General features: G+C 42.4%; 1 protein-coding gene across 1 annotated transcript in view; it reads left to right on the top strand.

Moving 5' to 3' along the window:
- The first annotated feature begins 9,954 nt into the window (after positions 1-9,954).
- LOC106581803 (voltage-gated inwardly rectifying potassium channel KCNH7) overlaps positions 9,955-27,979 on the top strand; it is a 53,730-nt gene continuing 35,705 nt past the window's right edge. Inside the window, exons 1-5 of the mRNA XM_045704631.2 lie at positions 9,955-10,312; positions 10,771-11,001; positions 20,895-21,050; positions 24,429-24,884; positions 25,644-25,858. Coding sequence (XP_045560587.1) covers positions 10,237-10,312; positions 10,771-11,001; positions 20,895-21,050; positions 24,429-24,884; positions 25,644-25,858 — 1,134 coding nt within the window. The 5' untranslated portion in view covers positions 9,955-10,236. The remainder of the gene's footprint in view (positions 10,313-10,770; positions 11,002-20,894; positions 21,051-24,428; positions 24,885-25,643; positions 25,859-27,979) is intronic.

Here is a 27,979-nt window from a genome sequence, read left to right as displayed (position 1 = left end):
TGAGGCAAGATTTTCATTGTGCAAAACAAATTAATTATTTATGATAGAAAATTGGTACTTTGGAAAACAGCTCAAGGATGGTACCTTTAGCATTCCATTGAAAATGGCAGAGCTATGCCCCTGGGTAAATGATCAACAATCTGGTGTTATTAGAGGCCTGGAAAGCCATTTCCATCCGATAAATAGGGGCACTTATAGCTGGATCAGCTCAGTGTGAAACTATTACAAGACCATTTGGAAATGATGAAAGGTTTTAAAGTGAATTCTCAAACGAGATGGATTTATATCTCTTCCCTGATTATTTGATTGGGTCCAATTTAAGCCAGTAATGCAGACACTAAACGAGACGTCCTACGTAAGCACGTGCCTTTTGTTTCATCATTATACGGTTTCATTAATTTGCTGAATGGTCATCCAGCTGAATCATGTCAAAAATACTCTAAAGACCAAAATATTATTCAAACTGAATTCAATTGGCTGTCACCAAGCATTTAAGTTCCTGCTTATGTTTTCTAAGTGCTGTGTATTTCTAGAGTGTGAGTCCTGGATGAGTGCCACCAGCCAACTAATACTGTTACATAGTGTTACACTGGAGATAATAGAAGGATGTGTAGCTTAGAGAGATGAGCCTGCAGTCCCAGCTTGGACAGTGACAGTAGACAACGCCAGCGGTTCACCGTAGGTCATTGCCCTATTTGTTGGTGACATCAGGGTGAATTATCACTCCTGGCCTACAGTGTACCCTGCCTGCCTGCGTGCTGCTCTATTCTCACGGGACCCAGCAGCAGTTTCCTACACATAGAGGCACTAGGGACACATGGTGCCACATTTTTCACCCTGCAAATGAATGGGAAAATAGGAAGCAAGGCGAGGTCTCAAAGCAAGCTGTGGACTGAGCAGGATAATTGGGAGGTTTTCACTGCAGTATGCATTCTCATTATGCCTTAGTGATGCATCATCTACTACTGTACCACCTCAATCTAACTCAGTTTAGGACTTGACAATCGATGAATGAGCTCATCGTTTTCTTTTTGAAAGCAGATGTGTCCTTAAAACTCAGTTCACACAGTATAAACTTTAAAATGTTGCCCAAGATGTTTCTAACAGGGTGGATATTTCCTGTTACTGGTAGAGTTCTTCAGTGTTTTCTATTGTGTTGAATGTGCTCTGGGTTTGATTCTGTTTGTCTGTTTGCTTCAGGTAATGAGCTGATTGAGCACACCTGTGCCCCTCCCTATAATTGAGGAGCATAATGGTGTGCTTTGGGTACAAGCCAAGCCATATCAAGTTGCAATGCCAGTTGCTGTAAGGTTGAGTTGTATTGTTGACGGCCAAAGCTATAAATATAGAACTTTTGAGTGACCTGACCAAATTCACATAGAAATGTGTGTTATATACTGTCATCAGTCTAAGAAGCGGTAGATCTGTTCTATTTGAGTTATGTCTATGCTTCCCGTTCTTAAGTTTCGTGTTTGGGTCTTTTACTTTCAGTTTTGTATAACAGCTGAAAATACAATATTTTTCGTTATGGAAAATATATTTCACAGCAGTTTAGATGGGACAACGATTCTCTAGGCTATACTTGTTTTGTCACAAACTGAAATTAAGCAAACTATTAGAATAGAGTGATTTCGGCGTAGTGGCTCTTTTTAAAGTAAAGTCATTGGTTGTATCTTGCTGTGGCCGCTTTGAGCCCAACAAGGTAAAGCCAACCTACTGAATTGTTTGTATTCTGATATGTATACTCTTTAAAGGGGAAGGCTAACATTTTGTATTGAATGTAGCTTTGCGTCACTAACTATTGCAGCCTTGTGTGGCTTCTCACATTTGTTCTGTTTGCTGTGTTATTCACCAGTAAGCATTGTGTGGCTTCTGAACCGTTTGCTGTGCCTTACCGAAGAACTTATTGTGCAACTCAATATTAGGAAGGTGTTCCTAATGTTTGGTATACTCAGTATATTAAGTGTTTGAAATCCTTTTAACTATACTGAACAAAAATATAAACGCAGCGTTTAAATGAGCCATGTTTCATGAGCTGATATAAAAGATTCCCGAAGTGTTCCATACGCACAAAAAACGTATTTCTCTCAAATGTTGTGCACAAATTTGTTTACATCCCTGTTCGTGAGCATTTCTCCTTTGCCAAGATAATCCATACACCTGACAGGTGTGGCATATCAAGAAGCTGATTGAACAGCATGATCATTACACAGGTGCACCTTGTGCTGCGGACAATAAAAGGCAGTTTTGTCACAATACAATACCACAGATGTCTCAAGTTTTGAGGGAGTGTGCAATTGGCATTCTGACCGAAGGAATTTCCACCAGACCTGTTGCCAGAGAACTTAATGTATATTTCTCTACCATAAGCCACCTCCATCGTCATTTTAGAGAATTTGGCTGTACGTCCAACCTGCCTCAGAACCGCAGACCGCAGGGTGAGCGGTTTGCTGATATAAACGTTTTCAACAGAGTGCCCCTTAGTGGGGTTATTGTATAGGCAGGCATAAGCTACACACAATGAACACAATTTGAATGCACAGAGATACCGTGACGAGATCCTGAGGTCTATTGTTGTGTCATTCATCTGCCGCTATCACCTCATGTTTCAGCATGATAATGCACGGCCCCATGTCGCAAGGATCTGTACACAATTCCTGGAAGCTGAAAATGTCCCAGCTCTGCCATGGCCTGCATACACACCAGACATGTCACCCATTGAGCATGTTTGGGATGCTCTGGATCGACCTGTACGAAAGCGTGTTCCAGTTCCCACCAATATCCAACAACTACGCACAGCCATTGAAGAGTGTGACATCATTCCACAGTCCACAATCAACAGTCTGATCAACTCTATGCGAGGGAGATGTGTCGCGCTGCATGAGGCAAATGGTGGTCACATCAGATTCTGACTGGTTTTCTGATCCACGCCCCTACCTTTTTTTTAAGGTATCTGTGACCAACAGATGCATATCTGTATTCCCGGTCATGTGAAATCCATAGATAAGGGCCTAATGAATATATTTCAATTTACTGGTTTCCTTAACTCAGTAAAATCGTCAAATGTTGCATGTTGCGTTTTATATTTTTGTTCAGTGTAGATTGGTGAGTGAGGATTGGCTCCACATCCTCCACACCGACTATTAACACAGCCCTATGCTGTACTCCCTGTTCACCCACGACTGTGTGGCTTTGCACGACACCAACTCAAAGTTTGCTGACGACACCATGGTTCTTGGCCTGATAACCAAAAACGACGAGTCAGCCTATAGGGAGGAGGTAGATGTACTGTTATTGTGGTGCCAGGACAACATCTCCCTCAATGTCAGCAAACAAAGGAGTTGATTCTTTATTTCAGGAAGCAGATGAGGGAACATGCCCCGATCCACATCAACGGGACTGCAATCGAGAGAGTCAGCAGTTTTAAGTTCCTCAGCGTCCACATCAGAGGACTTGACATGGAACAACAACACCACCACTCTTCTCAAGAGGGCTCAACAGGGTCTCTACTTCCTAAAGTGGCTGAAGAAATTTGGCATACCATCCCGGGTCCTCTCCAAAAACTACCGCTGCACCATCGAGAGCATCCTGACCGCTTGCATCATGGCCTGGTACGGGAACTGCTCCGTCCATGACTGCAATGCCATTCAGCAGAGTACATCACCGTGCTCCCACCCATCCAAGACATCTACTCGAAACGGTACCTGATGAAGGCCCGCAGCATCATCAAGGACCCCACACACCCCAGCCACAACCTATTCTCTCCCTTACTGACAGGCAGACGTATCGGAGCATGAGGTCTGACACCAACAGCCTCGGAGGCAGTTTCTATCTACAAGCCATCAGACTGTTGAACACCTGAACTGGACTGACCACCTGCTTTGATTCTCTTTACCTTAGAACACATGCACTCACTCACGTACACACCCACGTATACATTCTTGTTACCCACACATCACAACTGCTGCTACCAGACTCTTATCATGATTGCTAAATACTGCACAATTTAAACACTTGCCCCCCAAAACCCCCTTCCCCAAAACAAATTTCTTGTTAACAAACTATAGTTTTGGCAAGTCGGTTAGGACATCTACTTCTACAAGTCATTTTTCCAACAATTGTTTACTGACGGATTATTTCATCATAATTCACTGTATCACAATTCCAGTGGGTCAGAAGTTTTCATACACTATGTTGACTGTGCCTTTAAACAGCTTGGAAAATTCCAGAAAATGATGTCATGGCTTTAGAAGCTTCTGATAGGCTAACTGACATCATTTGAGTCAATTGGAGGTGTACCTGTGGATGTATTTCAAGGCCTACCTTCAAGCTCACTGCCTCTTTGCTTGACATCATTGGAAAATCAAACGAAATCAGCCAAGACCTCAGAAGAAAAAAATTGTAGACCTCCACAAGTCTGGTTCATCCTTGGGAGCAATTTCCAAACGCCTGAAAGTACCATGTTCATCTGTACAAACAATAGTACGCAAGTATAAACACCATGGGACCACGCAGCCGTCATACCACTCAGGAAGGAGACGCGTTCTGTCTCCTAGAGATGAACGTACTTTGGTGCGAGAAATGCAAATCAATCCCAGAACAACAGCACCAGACCTTGTGAAGATGCTGGAGGAAACAGGTACAAAAGTATCTATATCCACAGTAAAACAAGTCCATTATCGACATAACCTGAAAGGCCGCTCAGCAAGGAAGAAGCTACTGCTCCAAAACTGCCATAAAAAAGCCAGACTACAGTTTGCAACTGCACACGGGGACAAAGATCGTACTTTTGGAGAAATGTCCTCTGGTCTGATGAAACAAAAATAGAACTGTTTGGCCATAATGACCATTGTTATGTTAGGAGGAAAAAGGGGGAAGCTTGCAAGCCGAAGAACACCATCCCAACCGTGAAGCACGGGGGTAGCAGCATCATGTTGAGGGGGTGCTTTGCTGCAGGGGGGACTGGTGCACTTCACAAAATAGATGGCATCATGTGGAAGTAAAATTATGTGGATATATTAAAGCAACATCTCAAGACGTCAGTCAGGAAGTTAAAGATTGGTCGCAAATGGGTCTTCCAAATGGACAATGACCCCAAGCATACTTCCAAAGTTGTGGCAAAATGGCTTAAGGAGAACAAAGTCAAGGTATTGGAATGGCCATCACAAAGCCCTGACCTCAATCCCATAGAAAATGTGTGGGCAGAACTGAAAAAGGGTGTGCAAGCAAGGAGGCCTACAATCCTGACTCAGTTACACCAGCTCTGTCAGGAGGAATGGGCCAAAATTCCCCAAACTTATTGTGGGAAGCTTGTAGATGGCTAACGAAAACGTTTGACCCAAGTTTAACAATTTAAAGGCAATGCTACCAAATACTTATTGAGTGCATGTAAACTTCTGACCCACTGGGAATGTGATGAAATAAATAAAAGCTGAAATAAATAATTCTCTCTACTATTATTTTGACATTTCACATTCTTAAAATAAAGTGGTGATCCTAACTGACCTAAGACAGGACATTTTTACTCTGATTAAATGTCAGGAATTGTGAAAAACTGAGTTTAAATGTATTTGGCTAAGGTGTATGTAAACTTCCGACTTCAAATGTACTTGCATTTTCATGTTTCTAACTCGCATCATAGTTCTTGTTCGGTTTTTATTTTATTCTATTATCTTTATTGTAATTATCACTGCATTGCTGTGATAGAGCTCTCAAGGTAATAATTTCACTCTACTGTTTTACACCTGTTGTTTCCTGTGCAGGTGGCTAAACTTTGAAACTTTGTATAATACAACTTGAAACTTTACCTAGCCACAACTTGCCTACTCTCAGCAAGATTCTTGTGCAACAGGCAACAATTTGTGGTCGGCCTTCAATACCTACCCCGGGATTGAGTCATTGAAACTGTAATTACTTATTTATAACATTGTAATAAACTATATATTTTTAACTCTGTTTAGTGTGATCTGTTTCCATGGCCTTGTATCCAGTTGTTGTCCTGCTTGACTCTGCCATTTCCGACAAGAATCTGTTGTTACAACTGGCATAGTATCAGCTACAGGAATAGTAATTTGTGTAAACCCTGCATGTTACATGCTAAACCTCAACCTCTAGGAGATTTGAGGATGCTTTTAGTCACATGAAATGGCCACAGGTGTGAGTCAGCTCTTGTTGTTCATTCTGTTTTTCTTTTTATCTCATTCATTGCAGATGGTTTTGGCTGCTTGCAGGATGTGGGGTATAAGCACAGCACTCTATTTTGTGTTTTGCGCCGGTAGATTATTCTCCAAGATGGGACAGTAATGGTTTATATGGACAATGAGTAAGCCCTCTGCTGTGCTGTGTTACCAGGGTCGCCCTAATCAGTGGAGATTGTGTGTGTGTGAGAGAGAGAGACAGGAGAGCAGCAGGGGCGGACACTGCAGGGGACAGAGATGCAGTCCCTGCCTCTCTGCCTGCCGTGAGAGCTGGATTAGGCACTGGCTGCTGTTTTCAAATTGCTCTAAATTCTCTGAGATTAAGGGGAAAATGAATGAACAGTGACAGTCTGTCATGGGGGAAAATGCTTAATATCAAAACAGCCATGCAATATCCAGAACACATCCATAAAAACTAATATACAGTATACATGGGATCCTGTTTGATGATCTACTGTTGAAGGTACATTATCCATTAAGCTCACTGTATACCGGTCTTAAAAGTCCTACAAATATAAATAGAACAAGCATGAACAGTGCTGGGTACAGTCTTTACTTTATTATCAGGAGGTTTACATCGCTTTGCTCACTTTCAAGGTTTAAAGAGCACCCGTCGGGCTGATGATCAATGTCCTTAGCTGAATGATGCTAACCATATTCCTATGCAGCCTTCCACTACAGGCTGTTAGTGGGGCTTTTAATGCCAGTCTTAATGTCAGACTACTCCAGACTGCATAGTGATCCACATGGGAACAATAGATCAGAGTAACCACTCCCTGCAATGTCATAGACGAGGACCTAGGGATGTGTGTGCAGCATCACACAAGGGAGAATAGTCATGTAATTTCGCTCACTGGCGGTATCTGTTTGTCAATGTTATAAACCCCAATACCTCTACTCCCGTAGTACTGTTAGTCTCTGACATCTCTCAAGCAGTATAGACAGTACAGACAGTAGATTTTCTTCTGCAATGCATCATATGCATCATATTCTTTTAATGACAGTAACTTAGTTAATGGGGCAATCTGGGATTTAAAAATAATGCATGTACCAATCCCAGATTAACCTGTTTATATACGACTAATTAGGACTTCAGTAACCAGCAGCCATTAGAGACATCAAACCACCGCTGGTAAGTAGGTGCCCTTACCATGTCATGGTTTGCAATCAAAGTGAGCGCCAGCCGTCATAGGCACTGCTGGAGCTATTTCCTGTCTTTCACACTCAGGATGCTGACTGCTGAGAGATAAGGGGCCAGATTGGAGGGTCTGTAATGTCCATACCCAAGGGCACTAGGGCGTCGGTGGGAGACTGCTTGCTTTGTGTAGAACACTCAAACGAGATCAGTAAATATTACCCCTCACCCACCCGTCGGTTCTCCTCTGCCGTGAACACTCAGCATATTTGATCATATAAATCAAACACACCCGTGACTAAGATATGTGCATTAGTCATATTCTGGCCCCATCTCTAGAGTAAATACAAGTCATTTTGTAGTGTCTTGCACTGTTCTAAGAATGAATCCGTTTCAACATAACAAATTCAGCTTTAATTGTACAACAGTACGGATGACATCAAAACACACGCCATTTTATTATTTTATAACTCATAACTTGATTGTGGGTGAATGATGACCAGGCCTGGTACATATCTGCAGGGTCCCAGTGTAACTGTAGAATGAGTAATGGGTGAGGCCTCGCGATTCCCTTAATGCAACTGTGATTGAATAAAAGCCCACAGATACAGCTTTAAAGCCAGAGGGAGGCTGTGTTTTCCTGTAAGACACACCAACAGCTCTGCTTAGCCACAGCAGAACCACCACGCCTTGCAGAGATCACAACACATCAGGTCAAAGCAAAAATACACATACATTCACTCTGGGTCTATAAATATGTTTTGCCAGAAGCCAAAATATGGCTTAATTGAGACTTGTGAAGAACTGTCACTGATTACATTTGTTTTTAAATGCCTGAGAAACTAAGTTTCACAAAGAAGCTGTGCCTTTTACCGGTCTTGGGAAAAAGGAGTGCTCAGCTGTTAACGTGACCAATAGCATTACAATAACTAATAGTGTACGCAGCTGCATATCGTTTACAAGATAATATACAGGTAACAGACAAAATAAAGGAAACATCCAACATGAAGTGGCTTAAATAGGGCGCTGGGCCACCACGAGCCAGAACAGCTTCAATGCACCTTGGCATAGATTCTACAAGTGTCTGGAACTCTATTGGAAGGATGGAATGCCATTCTTCGACAAGAAATTCCATAATTTTGTGTTTTGTTGATGGTGGTGGAAAACTCTGTCTCGGGCGCCGCTCCAGAATCTCCCATAAGTGTTCAATTGGGTTGACTGGTTACTGAGACGGCCATGGCATTTGGTTTACATGATGTTCATGATAATCAAACCATTCAGTGACCACTCGTGCCCTGTGGATGGAGGCATTGTCATCCTATAGGGGGCATAGCCATGCTAGCCAAAATAATGGCCTTCCCAGCAGTTTTATACATGACCCTAAGCATGATGGGATGTTATTTGCTTAATTAACGCAGGATCAACACCTGTGTGGAAGCAAGTGTTGACATGATTTTGTCAGCTACTTGTAGATGTCTTGCATGTGCTATATTGTGCATTTGCATGCAGTTCAAATACTCGGATATACATACCAGAATGAGATTAAAATAGCCCTCTAAAAAGAACGCTGGAAGACAAAATATGATGCAAGATTTTACACACCACAAGTAAACGCTTATAATGAAAGGAGGCATAAAAAAAGAAGGGGACAGTGCAGTACACATGCCATCTATTGAATATGTTGTTTTACTGGAGAAGATGGGTGGTGCGTTCCTACTGAAATATAAGGACAGATGTTGCAGGACAGTAAGAAGGGCTTTTCATTCTGCACACATTTGCATTTGTTTACACAGAGATTAGCAGAGCTGCCGATTGGTCATTTAGGGATTTCACGAGTTCAAATGTAACACTCATTGAGTACATTTGAATTGTTTTGCTACACAATAAGACATAACAATGTAAATAAAATAAAAACGCCAAAAACAGTGTTAAAGAGTATTTTATATAAGGAAATCTAGCGTCTGAAACTTCAGCACCATGGACAAGTCCTCGTGTGCTATAACAGCATAGGCTTCTCACGAGCTGTTACAGAACGCTTTCATGTTGTCATTTCGAAATGTAAAGCTCAAGCTGCCCAGTAATGGCATGACACATACTGTGGATAAAGTACATCTTTAATTTCTCGTTGTGGCTTCATTATTTTTGTACCTGTGAACTCACCGAGCAAAGCCTTTTTCGTGAATATATAGCCTATACTGTCAGTGGATGATATAACATATATACTCTACGTAAATAAAAACCACGTGGCTCAAAGATGCCAAGGTTAGCGCTATCAGGGGTCCTTAGGACGTCCTACCCTAAACCCTACTCTTACCCTAACCTTACCCTAATTCCAACCTTAACCATGTTACATTTCAACTTCAAAATTGGCAGGGACGACGTCCCAAGGATCACAGATAGCAAGGACAAAATATCTAACTCATAGCGCACATATTCCCTACGCACTGAACACGACATACTGTATGTACAGGTCGAGATTGCTTGACTGTAGTTTCTCAGCACTGCAAATTAACCTTACCCGAGGTGGTAGCGCTGTGCACTAAGCCCTTAGGGGGGTAACGTCACTCCCCCTGGCATATCAGCCCCTGTCCTCTATTCTTGTCCACCACATCGCCACAGAGAACGTCAACATCGCATCCATCTTCAACTAGAAATGGTTTACAAACTATATCTGACCAAAGCAGAAATCCTCCCCGATTCCGTAGTATCGGCAAGGAGTCATTCAAATGCTCTGGTATGCATGCTGGCTGAAGTGTATTCAAGTGAATTTGGGAAAGGTCATTTAAAGTGCAAGGTGAGTGCGCCGAGAATGATTTGTGACAAAGGAAATATCAGCAAGAGGCAACAACAGTAACTTCAGGGTCTCATTGCGAAAGCGCCTTTACACAAGAGCACGGAATAATCATGCCTGTACGAAGAGGTCACGTTGCGCCACAAAATACATTTCTTGGGATAATAATACGGAAATTCGAGGGACAGAGTAAGTATAACATCCTTGGTATCCTCGTGCTAATCTAAAGTGTTGTTCTTCGCGTTGTGGCGCGTGTGTTATGTTAGTCTGTTTGTAAAAGTGGGTATAGAGTGGGCATAAAGTTAGGTTTTAAAAGCTGTTGGATCGTATGAATTAACGTTCATATTCCTCCAATTAAGAATGGGTTTGTTCATTTAAAGAATGCGTTAGAGGAACACATCAAGCAGTGTCAAGAATGTATTCTGTTATGCTTTAGTCTAAGTCAATGGATGTTCTCATAAATCAAGTGCTATTTGACAACTTCTCGACAGTTATTTCAAATTATGCCACATTTGTATTAATGATATCAAATACTGGACTGTCTTCAATTTACAAATACTCTTAAAATGTTCATAAACCTCAAATCTAGACACTACAAACCAATTGGTTTGATAGCATTGTGAGTTTTTGTTTCCTTTTTCTTGCAGATAGGAAATTTGTCATAGCCAATGCCCGGGTGCAGAACTGTGCAATCATCTACTGTAACGATGGCTTCTGTGAGATGACTGGCTACTCCAGACCAGACGTCATGCAGAAGCCGTGCACCTGTGAATTCCTCCACGGCGAGCACACTGACACACATGCCATCAGCCAGGTGGACCAGGCTCTGATGGGCTCAGAGGAGCGCAAGGTGGAAATCACATATCATCGCAAAGATGGTGAGTCAGTCAGCCGGGCCAGCAACAGAGAGGTGGCCTTTATACACTAGGTGTGACATGCTGTCATAAGTTACAGTCCCACCGCAAGACGTCCACCTCGATGTGAGTCCCAAATGGCACTCTGTTCTCTTTATAGTGCACTACTTTTGACTAGAGCCCTTTGGGTTCTAGCGCACTACAAAGGGAATATGGTGCCATTTGAGATGCAACCTTGTTTTGATTACATGTGCAGATATGAGAGAATCGGTGAACACAGTAGAGATGAGGTTATACAGTTTTGACAGTGCACTTGACAATGAGAAGTAATGAGAGCTTTTCCTTCAATTAAGAAAGTGTCTCCATTGACCTGTGCAATAAACGTCGCTATTCATGTGGATGGAGCAAACAACATTTATAAGCAATTAACATTTATAGGAAAGGACTATCAATAGCCATTTCCCCTATCTATGTAGAATGTGGATCTTCCTTTGCATTTACTGAACAACGCTACTTTGGAAAATATTGTATTTAGCTACCAACAATAACAATGTAGGTCTTAAACCATTATGGATATCATTGTTTTGATGAGGTATGATGTGAGAGTTTCAGTAAATGTTATTATACTCTAAGCGAGGAAGCAAGATAACCTTTGACAGTGATATCTGGCTTGATTTTTTATTTTTTTTAAATGCCATTGCATAATGGAGGTGTAATCAGTTGCTTGGCAGACAATGCCAGAAAGCTGAACATTCCAATTTATTGAAGACCTTGGCATCGGAGAGGTATTATAGTGATATACAGCATCTAGGAGCATGAACCAGCATATTATCAATTTCCAATTGTATGTATAGTAGAGACTGTCAGTGGCAATATGGTAGTTTGTACCTTCTCTTGGTCCTAGTTGTCACTAAGACACATGCAGCAGAGAGAGTGGATCTTGACTCTGACAAGGTCAATGGGGCTTGGTCAGCTGCCATGGCACGGTAGGGAGTAGTGTGTTGTCTGTGACTGACAGAGGAAAGGAAAGTGCTGTCTCAGTTCACTCTGGTCTAGAGCACAATATGCCGCGACTCACCCGCCTTCCTCCAAGGCTGTTCCAGACGATTGTAATGACGATACAAATAGCTAACAGCGAATCAATGTAGTCTTGTTTCACAATGACGATAAATCAATGAATTACTGCAGTATTTGCATACCATCCTGTAAAATATCTCAACAGTGGCGAGACGGGCCATGCCCAGTCACAACCCTTGTAGAGAAATCTATGAGAGTGAACAAAAACAATTAATCCAGTAATCAATGTACCGTCATCAGACTGGAACCAGGGCTGAATCCCAAATAGTGCCCTATTCCCTACATACTGCACTACTTTGGACCAGATCCTTATGGGAATAGGGTGCCATTTGGGATGCCGCCCCAGCTTCAAAAGGTGGGCGTTTCTGTTTTCCTCTCAATTAGATTTAACTGTCGGTTCCGAGTTTTTCCCATAGAGATCCTATTCGAATTCCTAATTCTATGGCTTTTCCTGAGCACATGAACTGAGCAAGGAAAGGACATGTGAGCTACCGTATTGAGCTTCATCCCTGTGAGGGGTGACACCAGGTTTCATTCTAACTGTACTGTGCATTATGTCTATGAGGCATTGTTATTCCAGCATACGTTCAAGGTCCTTGACTCCTCTAGATGTAATCCAAAAAGCAGATGTGGTTATTATCTCGTCTATCCTTGTTTGACTGTTCTGGCGAGGACCTTCAGTCCTCTTTGGGTACCATTTTCTTGGGCCACTATCCCCACATGGGTTCAGTGCTTTTTTAGCTTGACTCTAGACATGATATGAACCGTGTTCAGTGCAGGCAGCAGTACTGTGTAGTCGCAGTGAATTAAAAGGAAGTTGCTGCTCAATGACATACATCTAAAAATGTAATGCCACCTCCTGCCATTGTCAGGCAGTGCGCTTTTTGGTCAGTATAATTCACCCCTCAAAGTCATTGCAGTGTCGCTCCTCTTTTCAAGGGATAGTATATGATGACAGGAAGGCAGGTCATATTTTTTTGTTCCCCCGGCTCACGGCAATAAAGAACGTTTAACCCAACTTATTCTCTGCTTGTTCACTATATATGTGCATAGTGAAAAATGACTGTAGATTCACCGAAAAATCAAAATAGTTCCATTTTTTATCTTCCAGCAGCAGCAGTCATCAGCCTAGGCATATTTCTGCTAATCACGTGGGAATCAGAGCCAGATGTTCCTCGAGTAAGTCGAATAGATTGTTTTAGAATCCTGGAGAAAGACAATAACACAAAGTACCCTAGGGAGCCATTGGTGAGGAGTACCTCTCTGAAGAGCAGGGTTTTAAAGTCACTTTAGTCTCCGTGTAGTTCTGTATAAACTCAATGTGTCAATCATGGTTAATAAGGAATGGGAGCAGAGTAAAAGCCATGCGACACATTCAAACTTAATCATTACACTCGCTCTCCCTCCCTCCCGTGCCTCGAGACAGGTCTCTTAATACTTCTCAGAGGAGTCTAGAGTGAGGCGCAGGGCTCATGAATAAAGATGTCAAGGATGACACTGCGGTGACTGGGAGTGAGCGGCTTACCGCGTAAATGCATTACAGGGCCATGGAAGGGCACAATCCACAGGCTCCCGTAGACGGGAACACAAATGCAAGATTCATGACATCCTTGAGAGCAATGGGCCTATCGACGCGAGTTGTTTGTCGACCCCATTTTTGCTAAAGCATTTAGCTAAAGCCTATCACATTTCACCGAGTGGAAATGACATTAGCCACAATAGGGCTGAACCAGTGTTGACAACATAGAGAAATAGTTGAGCATAAGGATGAATAGGCGATAGTGTCACGGCACAGGAAATGGAGGAAGTGTGCCTGGCCAATATTAAATCATGACTCACAACTCGATGGTGTTAGACCTCAGGTGCTCCCTCTTGCTTGCTCACTCACCGTCTACAGGAGCGCGATACTATCAAATGAATCATAGTCATGCCGACATGTTAGTATAAAACTGCATATGGGAATAGTCATGCTTAATATAAGGATCTCTAATTTGGTTTTCATACTGTGTCATGTTCCCAGGAGGGGGGGGGGGGGGGGGGGGGGGGGGGGGTCTTGAAATGCCCGGTGACGACATCATCAGCAACACATCTCTAGCTCTTTGCCCCCGCAAAAAAAAGCTGAAAAGTGAAGCTGTTCATGCGTATGCTTCGAAAAAGGACAATCGAGACCGCAGTGAGATACACATCCAAAACCGTCGCCACAGGCACATTATCGCTCATCTCGGTGTTGAACAGTATATAGTTGTGAGAGGAGATGAATCCGAAATCACAACGTCTTCCCTCTCAAAGAAGATTCCTAATCAATGAGATAAATGCCTTCCTTTGCTGGGCTTTGTAAAACGATCCTATTCCGACGGGTGTAATAGTACTTTGGGACTGAATGAGTGAGTACAAAGGGAAGCTTGACACTGAGCAGCACGCTGAAGTTAAATATATAACAGTCCCAGCATAGCTAGCCGTGCTGCTGAGGTATGCGTGGGTGCAGGGTTTCAAAGGTGACTCCCCTTTGAGGAGCTGGAGGGCCGTCTCCCCGCTGCAGGGTGATGGGGAGGGTGGGGGCGACGGGGGGGACACAGGGGCACTCACAGTTGGCTGCTTCGGGAGACCTGGATGGATGCGCTCAAAAAGAGGTGCATGCATTTTTTATTGATCTTAGCCTCTTTGGTTACTCCCAGTATGTCGCAAAACACATTTAGCGTTTGCCAAGGTCAGACGTTTATTAGAAAGAAGCCATCCTATCAGAATAATGATCGGATTAAATTAAAACATATCAGGTTTGAATTAGATTAGTAGATTTTGCAGAAGTCTTCGATCAAATGGGCCTGATATAAAAGCTGTTCTTGACAGGCTCTCTGTAATTATCATCTGACAAAAAGCTAATTAACACTGAGTACAGTAGGTAGCAGATGGAGCACTGAACATCACGAACACACGCCTTGGCCAGTCGCCCTACATGTCCACATATGAATTCATATCTCCATTTCATGGGGGACCCTCTTGAATCCAATCCAACAGCCACCAAACCATCTGTTTTACTTCCAATTAGCTTTTGCCAGCAATTAGCTATTTCAGCCCATTGGATGACAAATATCAGCTAGCTGGCTTGCTAGCAAAACACATACAGCAAGATGCACTTGAAATTGGTGTTCATCTTGATGACTTAGAGGACACTGATTAAAGATGAAAGTAGGCCATGATGACTAGCTTAGGGCAGTCTTAACGGAGGCGAGATATGGCCACATGGCCAACAGACTCCAAACAAAGGGTTAGTATGCCTTCCCTCCCCTTACATATTCCCCTCTTGATTGGCTATGCCCCGGTGCGGTTGTGTATGGCCTCCGCAACACAGCCCTGCAACAACCATGTCACATTGTATTAGCACGATAACCGTGGAGAGTGTCATGACTCATGTATAGCCTGCTCCATCTGGAACTGCTGTTTTTCTCTCTAAATGTTGGGATTCATAGCGAACCCAAAAAAATGAAGATCAGTGTTGAATGTTTTTAATATGGGAATGTTTCTCCCCTCGTCGCACTAGCATTTAACCTTAAGACGCGTCTGCTGAGCAAAATAACAAAAACGTGTGCCTATATCACTTTTGTTTTCATTAATGTAACGTACCTATAAAGATCCTAAATAGTTTGAGTGAGTACTGAAGGTCCTATGTTTAAAGGAAGTACTACTCATAGCTAACTGTCCTAAACCCACCCTTATAAAAGTACTTTAAGACTTCTCTTTCTCGTCAGAATGCTTCTGTACAGAGAAGTATTCCAAGACGGAGATCACACAGCTGTAGACCTTTAGCAATCAATAATGGCTCGATGTGCAGCCATCTTTTCAATTATTGATGGTGGAAATAGAATCTAATGAAATTTCCATCATCTTGAAATGGGAACTGATATCAGTACAGCGCTGTATCTATGTATTCACACAGGCACAATACTTCTACAGGACTGGCAAGACATTGACCTTGTGCAGTCATTGGTAAGGAATGATATCTATTTTTATCCATACTTGAAAAGCATTGGAAGGAAAATTATAGTTTGCAATGCCAAGGTGATGTACGGTCATCATGTGTATAGTATGCAAAGTAACACGAATTCAGATATATCTGATCTGTCACAATTTAGACTTCACTTACTATTGTCAACACATTGAATATATATTAATTAAATTAAGAATCAATTTCCCTTATCAGTTTTGTTTCTGCAGACCTTTGGGAAAATGTGAAATTGTAAGACTATCAAATCTTTCAGTTACCACATTATTTTCCTAAACCTCATATCTGTGCATCTTAGGAATCACACAATTGCTTTGCTCGCTGAGCTTCTGCATTCATACTCAGCTTGATAAAAGCTTTTTTTCCATGACAGGTGTATTATCCTTAAAGGCCACAATATCAGTAAGATCAGCATTTCTCTGTGGCCTGGAATCTGACATTCAATGGGACCATGGTAAAAACGCTGGAAATCTCATTTGACCTTCTGCCAGTCTGAAGACAGTGATCATGCTTGGGGGCTGAGGCAGCTCCTTAGGGGCTGAAGGGGCTGCTAGATTGACACTTGAAGGGAAACTTGAGCCCACCGACTGAAATTAATGATAGACCTCCAATCACTAGGAGAGACACTAATGTACACTATTAGACCTTTGTGTTCTCCTGAACCTGCCACTTTCAGTTATCCCAACCTGCCTGCAAATGATCTACAACTCACACAGGGAGGAGGCGGTAACTGGGTTGTGTTCATTAGTGCACACTATATTTCGTATTGGACACGTTCAGAAAGTCCCTCCTTGTTTCAGTCCGTTGTTTGCCATTTGTGCCTAGTGTATACAACTCGGTAACGCAACTGATAACGCAATTGTTTAGGATATGTATAGCACTGAATAACATGTCTTAAACCATAGGTCAAATGCACCCCTAAATGCTCTTATGGCACATCACCCAGTGCTTTTCAGTGTGATTTACCACCAACCTGAGAGATGCACATAGTGTACGCAACACTGTTTATCCTGGCAGCTTTCCACAATCATGCACGTGGTCTGATGTGATCCGTGTACTGGCAGAGGGAATGAACTGGGGAATTCTCTATTCAATCAACACACCAGAGTCTGTCTGCCATAACAATCCTTCCTAATGACAATGAAAGGTGTGAATAGTCTCCTGACCACATGAAACCAGGACTAGGAAATGATTGGCCTGTTTTACTCCGAGTTCTATTTGCTTGTAACTTATTTCTAGAGTAAGCATGTGTGTGTGCATTTGTGTGTATGTTAACATTATATTATAACGTTAAACCATCTTGTGTTGTGATAGAATAATCTTGAGATCACATGACTAGGCTGGATATGTCATCAGATCATCAGAAGTATCTAACATGATGATTCGGATTGTGCCATTCATCACCCCGGTGGAGGTAAAAAAGGAGAACGTTGGCTATTATACACCTGAGTAGGTGACTTTCAGCAGGAGACAGGATGAGGAGTCACCCAAATAGGGACCCAAATAGCTCAGCCTTTTAGCGGGGTATTGTTTTCCCATCTGGTAAGTTAAATCAATTCCCAAACATGCTGCCACAGAATCATTCTGGGTCTCCTCTTTCCTGCAGCATTTTCTTCACTCTGGTCACACAGCAGCTAGTTTCCACAGATCTAAAACGTGACGCAGTGTGAAACATTAATGTATGCCAACTAACCGATACAAGATCCGTGTATACACTGAATCATTTATTGCTGAGATAGATGTCTAAGGAGATGAATGGGGGTAATTTCCGTCATGTAATTGTGGGGAAACCTAAATGCAGTTAACTAAAATTGATGAATGATTAATGATTTTAAAGCAATGACAATGAGCAGTATTGATATCGGAGGAGATGAGTGAGGAGTTTCATACAACGGACATTATAACCCATACCAGACGAAGGCGCTTCTCTTATTACCAGTTCACCACAATTACAATAATTGTGATTACGTGGTTGTCTTACCGAACTACTTACTGTAAGTTGAATGCACTGACTTTAAGTCGCTCTGGATAAAAGTGTCTGCTAAATGTACAAAATACAAATCCAATGTAAATGTAAATGTAACTGTTTTTCACAGTTTTGGACATAAAATATTGTTGTGAAGAACGGTCATTCCGCTGGGGCTCCTATTTAAGTCTGACGCGGAAATGCAGTCCAACGGAGGATTGTTGTGTTTAATCAGACAGACAGCCTACTGCTGATGAATGTGACTGGCAGTGTGGATGTGAGATCCAGCTCTGGAGGAGATTACTATGAACACTGGTAATGTGTCCTCTGCTGGCCTGGCTGGTAGACGGTGAGAGACACATTTGCATAGGGACGGATGGGCATCTTTTGATCTTCTTTGCGTATTGCTTATTATGGCACATCGGGTGTTCTTCCTGGAAGGGCAGCAGATGTGTGGCTTGTTTTATGAGGGCAGTGAGACTCTGGGAGAAATGGAGTCCCACTGATGAAAGGATTTATTTCTCTTTGGCATTGATGCTTCTACTCTGCATGACTCTGAATTAGTCAGAACCCGTTTTTTACAATTCAATGATAATGCTGATGGCATTATAATGCAGTGGGAGATATAGGGTTATGGAGATATAGGGGTATGGAGGCTGCACTAGGAGATTAGGGCTGGAAAATCATCAGTTGATCTAATGACAGATTTAGCCACCAGATAAATCGGCATCATCAGTACCAAGGCTATATTAATTTTTAGACCATGAGACCACCCTCAACCTCCTGGCCCCTCCATTTGCTGACGACAACGTGCGCTTCTGAAATGATTTTGTTTGCGATAAGGACTGCGGTGGTCCGTGTTTTCTGGGGTCTAGTGTACTATAAAATAGATGGCTCTCCTATTCTTACCACCTTGCCCAGTCATATTCAAGGTTTCTAGGGGTTCTGATGGGTCAAACTTTGATTTGCATTTTTGATAAGGTACGGTATCTGCAGTATTTCACTTTTTAATGTGCATAGTATTGCTTACTAGGGTTGATTTAGAAAAAGCTGTTCAAAAAGAGGACCTTGCGTTATCATATCTTTGTACTCCCCTGACGAAGGCCATGCGGCCGAAACAACACGTCAGCGTTTTTAATCTTTGTTTCCATTGAACATGCCATACAAATAAAGGCATTTTAATGAATTATATGAAGAGTGCCTTGGTCCTCCCTTCTTTTTGAAGGAATGCCTCCTATTGAAATGATATAGCCGCACAAACATATATAGTTTCTACTTGTTTATATGGAAGGACCCTTAACATTTCAGTATGTATTTCTGTTTACGATGCTTTCTGAGAAGCTTGTTTGGTATCCTTTGAAATAAGCGAGCAACACAATTCTACTGACATTGATGCCCTACCGAGGCCTCAGGGAAGCTGGCCTAACATATTGCACCGGCTCTAAATAGATTGGAGGACCCTAAGGAACCAAAACCCATTTTTCCTGTATCATCATTTTTGCTGGTAATTAGGTAGTAGTGCAGCTTTAGCATATGTGTTATAACTAATTGACACCGAATTCAGCCAAGTTGAGGTAACTGGAAGAGAACAGTCAATCTCACTTAAAAAGGTGCTGATGGCGTTGTCAACTTTTTCTTCCTATATTATTACAGCATGGCTCAGCTATAGCATGACAAGCGTTCAGGCTGGCAGATTGTTGTTGTTTTGTATGTAGTGTCTCCAGCAGTGCTGAAATCATTTGCAATCTGTTAAAACTCTCTTGACCCTATTAAGTTCTGGTGTGGATATTCTAATAGTTTTAGGGGTTTGTGTGATAATTCAAGTACAACATATTTAGTAATACTATTACCTAACATAATACTGATTTGGTGATGAGATTATTAAGCTTTGATTAAATGTTGCATTCAATGTTTTGCATATACTGTGTTGTAGCCTAAATGCTTCCGTTTCCGTAGAACACACATTCACTGGGTGGGGGTCAGTTGTTTTTCTCGCTTCATTCTGCCTGGAGAAATTCAACCCAAGGTACTGATCCTTCTATAATCCATTCAGTGCATCCCAGATATTGCCATCTTATGGGCACAAGAAAGGGACTTTGTCTCAAATGGCGGCCTATTCCCTAGTGCGCTACTTTTGACTGGGGGACGCAGCCAAGATCTTGATAGTGGATTTTTCCTCCTCTTGAGAAGGCAGCTCAGCGGTAGTGGGTCTGGTATGACCCAGTAGAAACCTTGGGAGTTGACTCTGTTCCAAGCATAGTCCTGTCCTCCTATGTGTCCATTGTAAATTGTACCCTTTTCGCTGTATACAGTAGAGCACTGCTTTTGACCAGAGCCCAATGAATCCTAGTCAAACGTAGTGCACTATAAAGGGTCTAGGGTGCCATTTGGGCACATTGTGTGTGCAATGTGAAGCTCTGGCATGTGTGCTGTATCCAGGATAAAGCACGCTACCTATAAGGTGCCCTCTTGACCAGTCTGTGTCCATGTTGAATCAGCAAACTGCCTTACTGACATAAAGCTAGGAAATTCATGATGAACACTTAGCACTAAGAGAGGTGCTAGCAACATGGCATTACGATATCAATATTGCTAGAGGAAAAATAATAATTGGAATAATAATCATCTCTCTAAGTATTGCCATCTAGGGGTCAAAATTCTTTTTTTGCAGGACACGATTTTCCTCTGCTCAGAGAGCAGAGGGTTCCATGGGTTCCAACACTACATTATTATTAAATTGGAGCGTTCTCAGGTAGAGTAACAGGCATCCATCTTAGAATGGATTAGAAGTTATACTGTAGTGGAGCTCAACTGTGGAAGGAGATGATGAGGAGCATTAGCTTTTAGACATGACAGGTTTATTATTTCTTACAGGGACGGACTTCCAGTGCTACACTCACATAATCCCGGTGAAGAACGAGGAAGGCGTAGTGATGTTGTTCATTCTAAACTTTGATTACGTACTTGAGGAAGGAAGCAGTGACTCGACAGAGAAGCTGAATCACTCATCCCCGGAAAGAACTGATTCCAGTGAGTATCCGGATTCCTGCCCTGTATATGTCTACTGGTAATGTGGATATGCAGTATTACCTTTTTTGTAATGAAATGTAATGTTTCACCCAAAATTGCACCCTATTTCCTATAAAATGTGCACTAAATATGGAATAGGATGCCATTTAGGACACAGCCTGTGTAATGATGTAAGACCACAGCTAGATCAGGGGGAGCTCATCCCATAGGAAGTCCTAACTGACTTTGTAGTCCACTAATAGAAGTGCCTTCCTTCCAGTTCCCAAAGACACACTCCTCTTCTATAGAAGGGCAATTACACATATGGATACTACTAATTGCAATTATTCATGCTCATCCTCATCTACATCTGCAAGAGGCTAATTAGGCAAGTTGTAGAAATTCAACCCAAGTCCCTGGAACAAATGTAGCTTAAAGTAAATGTCCAGTGTTTCCAGATTTCTATGACAAGTTTGAGGTGGGGTTTTTAAGTGTTTTTTTTCCCCACCAATTTATGCTTTGGCCGCGAGTATGAGTATAGGGCGAGGCATTTCCATTATTTGGGTATGAGTTAACAGAATATGAACTTTTAAAACTGATGTTTACTGGTCAGTTATTTTATCATCTGGAAGACAGCACACTAGATTGTGTTTCTCTTCACAAGTAAACTGAATAGATTTTTATTTCACCATTTATTTGGCCTCCGTCATTGTGGAATTTTGCCATCTCTTTATTTTGCTTCGTCTGTGCTTATTTTTAGATAGGGAACAAAGCAGTGGTATTTGAACTGGAGGCTGTGTCTCTTTACCATCTCCTCCACTGCTGTGTGTCAGAGGGTGTAAATGTCAACAAGACGTCTCTGCTTGCTCCTGATTTTGGAGGTGCCGAGCATCTCCTCTCACTGAGCAAGGCAGAGCCATCCGCACGGTTCAGTAGGAATCCTGAACACTACACTGCACCCAAGGCTGTGGGGGGTGCACGTGTCCTCTGTGTGTGTCGTGTGCGTGTTGTGTGTGTCATCTGTGTGTGCATTATCTGTGTGTGTGTGTGCGTGTGTGTGTGTGTGTGTGTGTGTGTGTGTGTGTGTGTGTGTGTGTGTGTGTGTGTGTGTGTGTGTGTGTGTGTGTGTGTGTGTGTGTGTGTGTGTGTGTGTGTGTGTGTTCGTGACACCACTGATCAGAGCTGATTGTTAGATTTTTCATACTAAAGGTCTTTACTGAGGGGAACAAACGCCACAGAAAGAAGGAAAAGATAAGCATGTCGTGTGATCGATCAGCAGCTTCCTCACCACAGGCATCGGCTTGCTGTTATTGGCCTCACACAAATATGCTTCTCTTGCAAAGTGATTTTGGGGGACTAATTATGAACCCATGCATACTGTCTCCAGGTATCATAGCAACTAGCACAATAGTATGAGCAAAGGAGAGAATAATCCCTTCTTCACAGTCTGCACACAGAACCCCCTTCTCAGCAAAAAGAAGTACAAAATTACAGAGAAAAGAGATGCATTGGACCGTAAGAAAATGAATCTTTCCTCCGTGCTATTTATAGGGAAATGACGGTGGTATAGATTCACATAAACCACAATACATTATTTGAATTCAGGACTTCATTGTCAGCTAAATTCTCTGGGTGCAACCAATAGCTTTTCTGCCTCTCTGAACCATTTCATTCTAATTTCATACTGAGTTATTGCGACGGATTAATAGCTGCTGTATGGAATGGAAAATGAATGTGTTTAGAGTAAATGATGCCTAGAAGGCTTAACGGTATAAAAGAGCAAGACCTCCACATGCTTTCTCTTTCTTCCCAATGGAAATACATACTCTACAGTAGTGGGGCTGAAACGAAAAAAGCATATTCTAAATTGAATTCCCTGTCTTCTTGCTTCTGTATTGCTTCTATATCCTGTTCCTTTGACATTTCTACAGAACACACAGGAACTGTGTTCTACATAAGTACATTTTGACATAAGCAGGAGTAAAACACTAAAACAGCCATTATTAATTCAGAAGGCTCAGTGAGGATCAAGTGCTCTCTGCCCTACCATTCATAAATCAACAGCTTCTATCTGCATTCATACCAAGCCATTGCAGGGGAATGAAAACAAAGCATGTGTCAGCTCGTGAAGGAGGCCATGTCTGGTGATGCTGGGTTTACACATTGATGTCATTTATATACAGATTAAATAAGTGAGAGGAGGAAAGAAGTAATAAATCCAGTAGGCTACAACCAAAAAAACTGAACGTAGGCTTGCCAAATTCTGGTAACTTTCGCACATTTCTTCCCCAATATCTTGGTTGGTTCCGGATTTCCATCTGATTCCGGGAGTCTTCCATCTGGGAATTCCTGAAGACCTGAGAATTTTGGAAAAGCAGAACTTTGCAACCATAACTCTATACTACTGGAACTTGGAGTTCACCTGAAATACGCATCCTTCTACTTTCCTCTGGCATCTCATATGATTGTAAATCAAAGACACCAACAGTAGAGATGCTGAGACATGTATTCCTATGTCCATAAAAAAAAACGGGTCTAAATTGCAGACTTCCTGTCGTTAGGGGCTATTTCAGAGGCCTGTCCAGGGGCCCTGTTGAGTGTGATGGCTTTATTGTGTATTAGGGTTGTAACATAAGTACATGTGGTTGGGGAATGGAAGCAGATGGCAGTGACATGATGCAAGGAGGGTGCTGAACGATGGCTGCCTCATATTTATGAGTGAGCCTGGGGCTCACTTTCACCACTTCTATTGTTAATGAACCCAAACTACAGTTCCCTCACTGGTTTATATGTGCCTGTGTGTCACTCTGAAGACGTTACTGCACAGTGGACACACATAAGGCACACGTGAGATACTGAACATACCACCTCTGTTAAATTAAGGAAGGAGATTCATTTTCCGTTAAGTGTTTTCACTTATAACCTTGAATGTGGTATGATATATTATGATACCCTACGGTGTACGTCAATACATAGTGTCAATTTATCAACGGTTTAATTCATTAATCATCAAATAAGAAAGAACACTATGACAGGCATTACAGCAGTATACACACTATGCACTATGGGTAAAGGGCAGATCAAGGTTATTCAGTCACGTACCATTGAATGCCATTGGATTAGAGGTTGATTCTCCGGCTTTCTGCTTCCTCTCTTTGATCATGAACACATCATTATAGAATTCCACACAATCAGATAAATGAAAGTGCACCTTCCAGCTCAAAGAACAGTAATGAGATTTGCATTCATTGAAAATGTGACTGAATTGACTAAATAATTGTTGCTATTGCTTATGCTTTAGATCTTTTACATGTTATGGTATACAGTCAAAATCATACTTTCTTATCATTTGATTGTTTGGTGCAGGAATAAACACGTCCAACATTTTCTGTTGTTTAGGAAAGGGACGATTCTTCCGATTCCGCCAGGCTGCCTTTAGTCTGGTCTCCAACAAACAGTCTCTTCCACAAGAAGACCCAGATGCCGTCATGGTGGACTCCCCCTCCCCCAAACAGAACGAGGACTCTGTGGCTCTGACCAACTTCCAGTCGCCCCCGACCGAGGACAACTGCAGCCCCACCGATGCCAACGACACACGGGCCCTCATCAGCTCCAGCCACCACTCCTCCCAGGCCAGTGTGCATGGACCCGGACCCCTGGACCACTCCTCTCCCAAGCAGCACCCGTGGGACAGGCTGTACCAGACGGAGGCGCACCAGTCCACCACCTGCCTCGCACACACCATCTCCAGAGGCAGCATCAGCGGGAGCAGCATGAGGCGAGCCTCCTCCGTCCAAGACATAGAAGGCTTCAACAACTCCAAGAGCATGTTCAGGGACCGACACGCAAGTGAAGGTAAAGTAGGACGATGAAATGTCTAGCGAAAGCTTTGTGGTCCCTAGATTTTGAATGGGGACAGAGCTATTGTCATCTTTGTGTCTTGTGAGTACTCCTTGCTCAGGAATTGTGTATTACGGTATACTATTACGTATCCATGCCAACATTATCTGCATCCACAGTACTATTTCTATCTTCTCTCTTCCCTTCGCCACTATGATGCTGCTTTTAGACAATGGTCGCTATATCAGAGGTAACGATGTGTTCCCTGACCATGCTTGTCGTGCATTGGACTGTTTGACGCATGTATCCTAGTCAAGCCAATTGACCACGAGTGATGATGATTTCTCCCTGAAATTCTACACTCAACGAAGCGCTGCACTTGAGAATGTGTTGTGACTTAGACAGTTGAGTGTTTTTGTCATGTCAGCTATTTTAAATGTCTTTGGATGATTGATCAACACCCCCTGAATGAAAGCCTGCTGCCTCCACTGACTGCTAATATTGCCATCCCCACCCAACCCAACACTTGCATGAAAGAAAGCTATTTTGCTTTCTGAGAGGGGGGGGGGGGGATCAGTGGTCACTATGCTCTGTCTGCTTCCCATCAGTTTCCCTGATCACCAACGCCAACCATCATCAAATGTGTGATGTTTGGCTCACTGCTACAGTTTTGACCTCTGTCCAGGTACTACTCAATGTCCTTTACTAGAGCTGTGCTATACTGTATTACCATCTCTCTACAGTCCATGTCTTTGGGTTGTCTTTCCGTTCCAGGTCCGTTCAATCATCTCAAGTCCAGTTTGCTTGGCTCCACCTCTGAATCCAACATCAACAAGTACAGCACCATCAACAAGATCCCGCTGATTGCGCTCAACTTCGCGGAGCGGAATAACGAAAATAAGGCACACTCTCCCCCATCGTCAGAAAACACTATCATAGCACCCAAGGTTAAGGACAGAACGCACAACGTCACTGAAAAAGTCACACAGGTGAGACAATTGGCTGTCTGGAAAGCACATTTGACTCTTTTTTTCGTACAACTTTCATGTCACATTATGCGTACGGGCCACAAAATGAGACATTTACCAAATGAATGCCAGACACATTGCTGCCTATATTATTCATTATGTCTGCACTAATGGCTGCTTTTTTCCACACTGTTTGACATGGGTGCTAATGCAATGAATTGGAGAAACAATCTCATCAATGAATAGCCGGTGTTACATTTGCTCCGTGGAAAAACAAGTCCAGCAGTGTAATACAGTATGCAGTAGAATCTCTCCTGCTTGTTCCTTAGCGCTGTATAGTGCTGTATAGTGACTGTCCTCTCATTAACGTCAGTGTCAAACCTCAGCACAGGCTGTAGGGTAGAACACCAAGCTTTCCCGTACAACCAGACCTTCTTTGACAGGCGAAAAACAGAGCACTCCTCCTGACAATGACATTCTATAGAAGAGACAAGCCATTCTCACTCATAAGTACAGCCATCATCCGACTGAACGCGCTGAATTTTCTGGGTTGCACTACCTTGAATTGGCCATTCGGTGGGTGGGTTTTTCCACATTAGATACGGTAGATGTCGAGATGCATGGGAGAATCCATAATTCATCTTGTAGATGTACCGAGGCAACATAAAACAAAGCCCTCTGTCCTCATCATTTCTCCAGCACTATCATCAGATAGAAGGTCTCTCTTTGCAGCCTGTCAGAGCTCATTAAGATCCAAAGGAGAGGAAGGCCACATACTAACTGGCCATTATAAACTGGGTGGTTTGAGCCCTGAATGCTGATTGGCTGACAGCCATGGTATATCAGATCGTATCAAATCAAACTTTATTTGTCACACGCGCCGAATACAACAAGTGTAGACCTTACCGTGAAATGCTGACTTACAAGCCCTTAACCTCTCTGGGGTATGTGGGATGCTAGCGTCCCACATGCGGGACACACTCGCCAACAGCCAGTGAAATAGCAGGGCGCCAAATTCAAAACAACAAAAATCTCATAATTCAAATTTCTCAAACATACAACTATTATATCCCATTTTAAAGATACACTTCTCGTTAATCCAACTACAGTGTCCGATTTCAAAAAGGCTTTACGGCGAAAGCATAACATTAGATTATGTTAGGACAGCGCCTAGACAAGAAAAACCACACAGCCATTTTCCAAGCAAGGAGAGGCGTCACAAAATCCATAAATACAGCTAAAATGAATCACTAACCTTTGATGATCTTCATCAGATGGCACTCATAGGACTTCATGTTACACAATACATGTATGTTTTGCTCGATAAAGTTCATATTTATATAAAAAAAAACATTTTACATTGGCGTGTAATGTTCAGAAATGTTTTGCCTCCCAAAACTTACGGTGAATGAGCACATCAATTTACAGAAATACTCATCATAAATGTTGATAAAATATACAACTGTTATTCAAAGAATTATAGATACACTTCTCCTTAATGCAACCGCTGTGTCAGATTTCAAAAAAGTTTTACGGCGAAGGCACACTTTGCAATAATCTGAGTACAGCGCTCAGACACCAAAACAAGCCATACAGATACTCACCATTTTGGAGTCAACAGAAGTCACAAATAACATTATAAATATTCACTTACCTTTGATGATCTTCATCGAAATGAACTCCCAGGAATCCCAGTTCCACAATAAATGTTTGTTTTGTTTCGATAAAGTCCATCCTTTATGTCCAAATACCTCCTTTTTGTTCGCACGTTCAGTCGAGTAATCCAAATGCACTGTGCTCGCGCAGTAAGTTCAGACGAAAAGTCAAAAAAGTTATATTACAGTTCGTAGAAACATGTCAAACGATGGATAGCATCAATCTTTAGGATGTTTTTATCATAAATCTTGGATAATATTCCAACCGGGCAATTCCATTGTCTTCAGAAATAAAAAGGAACACACCTAACTCTCACGGGCGCGCGCCTGTCTGAGCTCATGTCATTTTCTCAGTCATCTGATTCCAATGGCTCTTATTCTCTCCCCATTCACAGTAGAAGCATGAAACAACGTTCTAAAGACTGTTGACATCTAGTGGAAGCCGTAGGAAGTGCAAAATGACCCCACAGACACTGTATACTGGATA

This window comes from Salmo salar, chromosome 21, assembly GCF_965601325.2.
Source record: "Salmo salar chromosome 21, fSalSal1, whole genome shotgun sequence".
Classification (NCBI taxonomy): Eukaryota; Metazoa; Chordata; class Actinopteri; order Salmoniformes; family Salmonidae; genus Salmo; species Salmo salar.
Note: the sequence above shows the minus strand (reverse complement) of the source record. Positions and strands in the feature narration are given on the sequence as shown.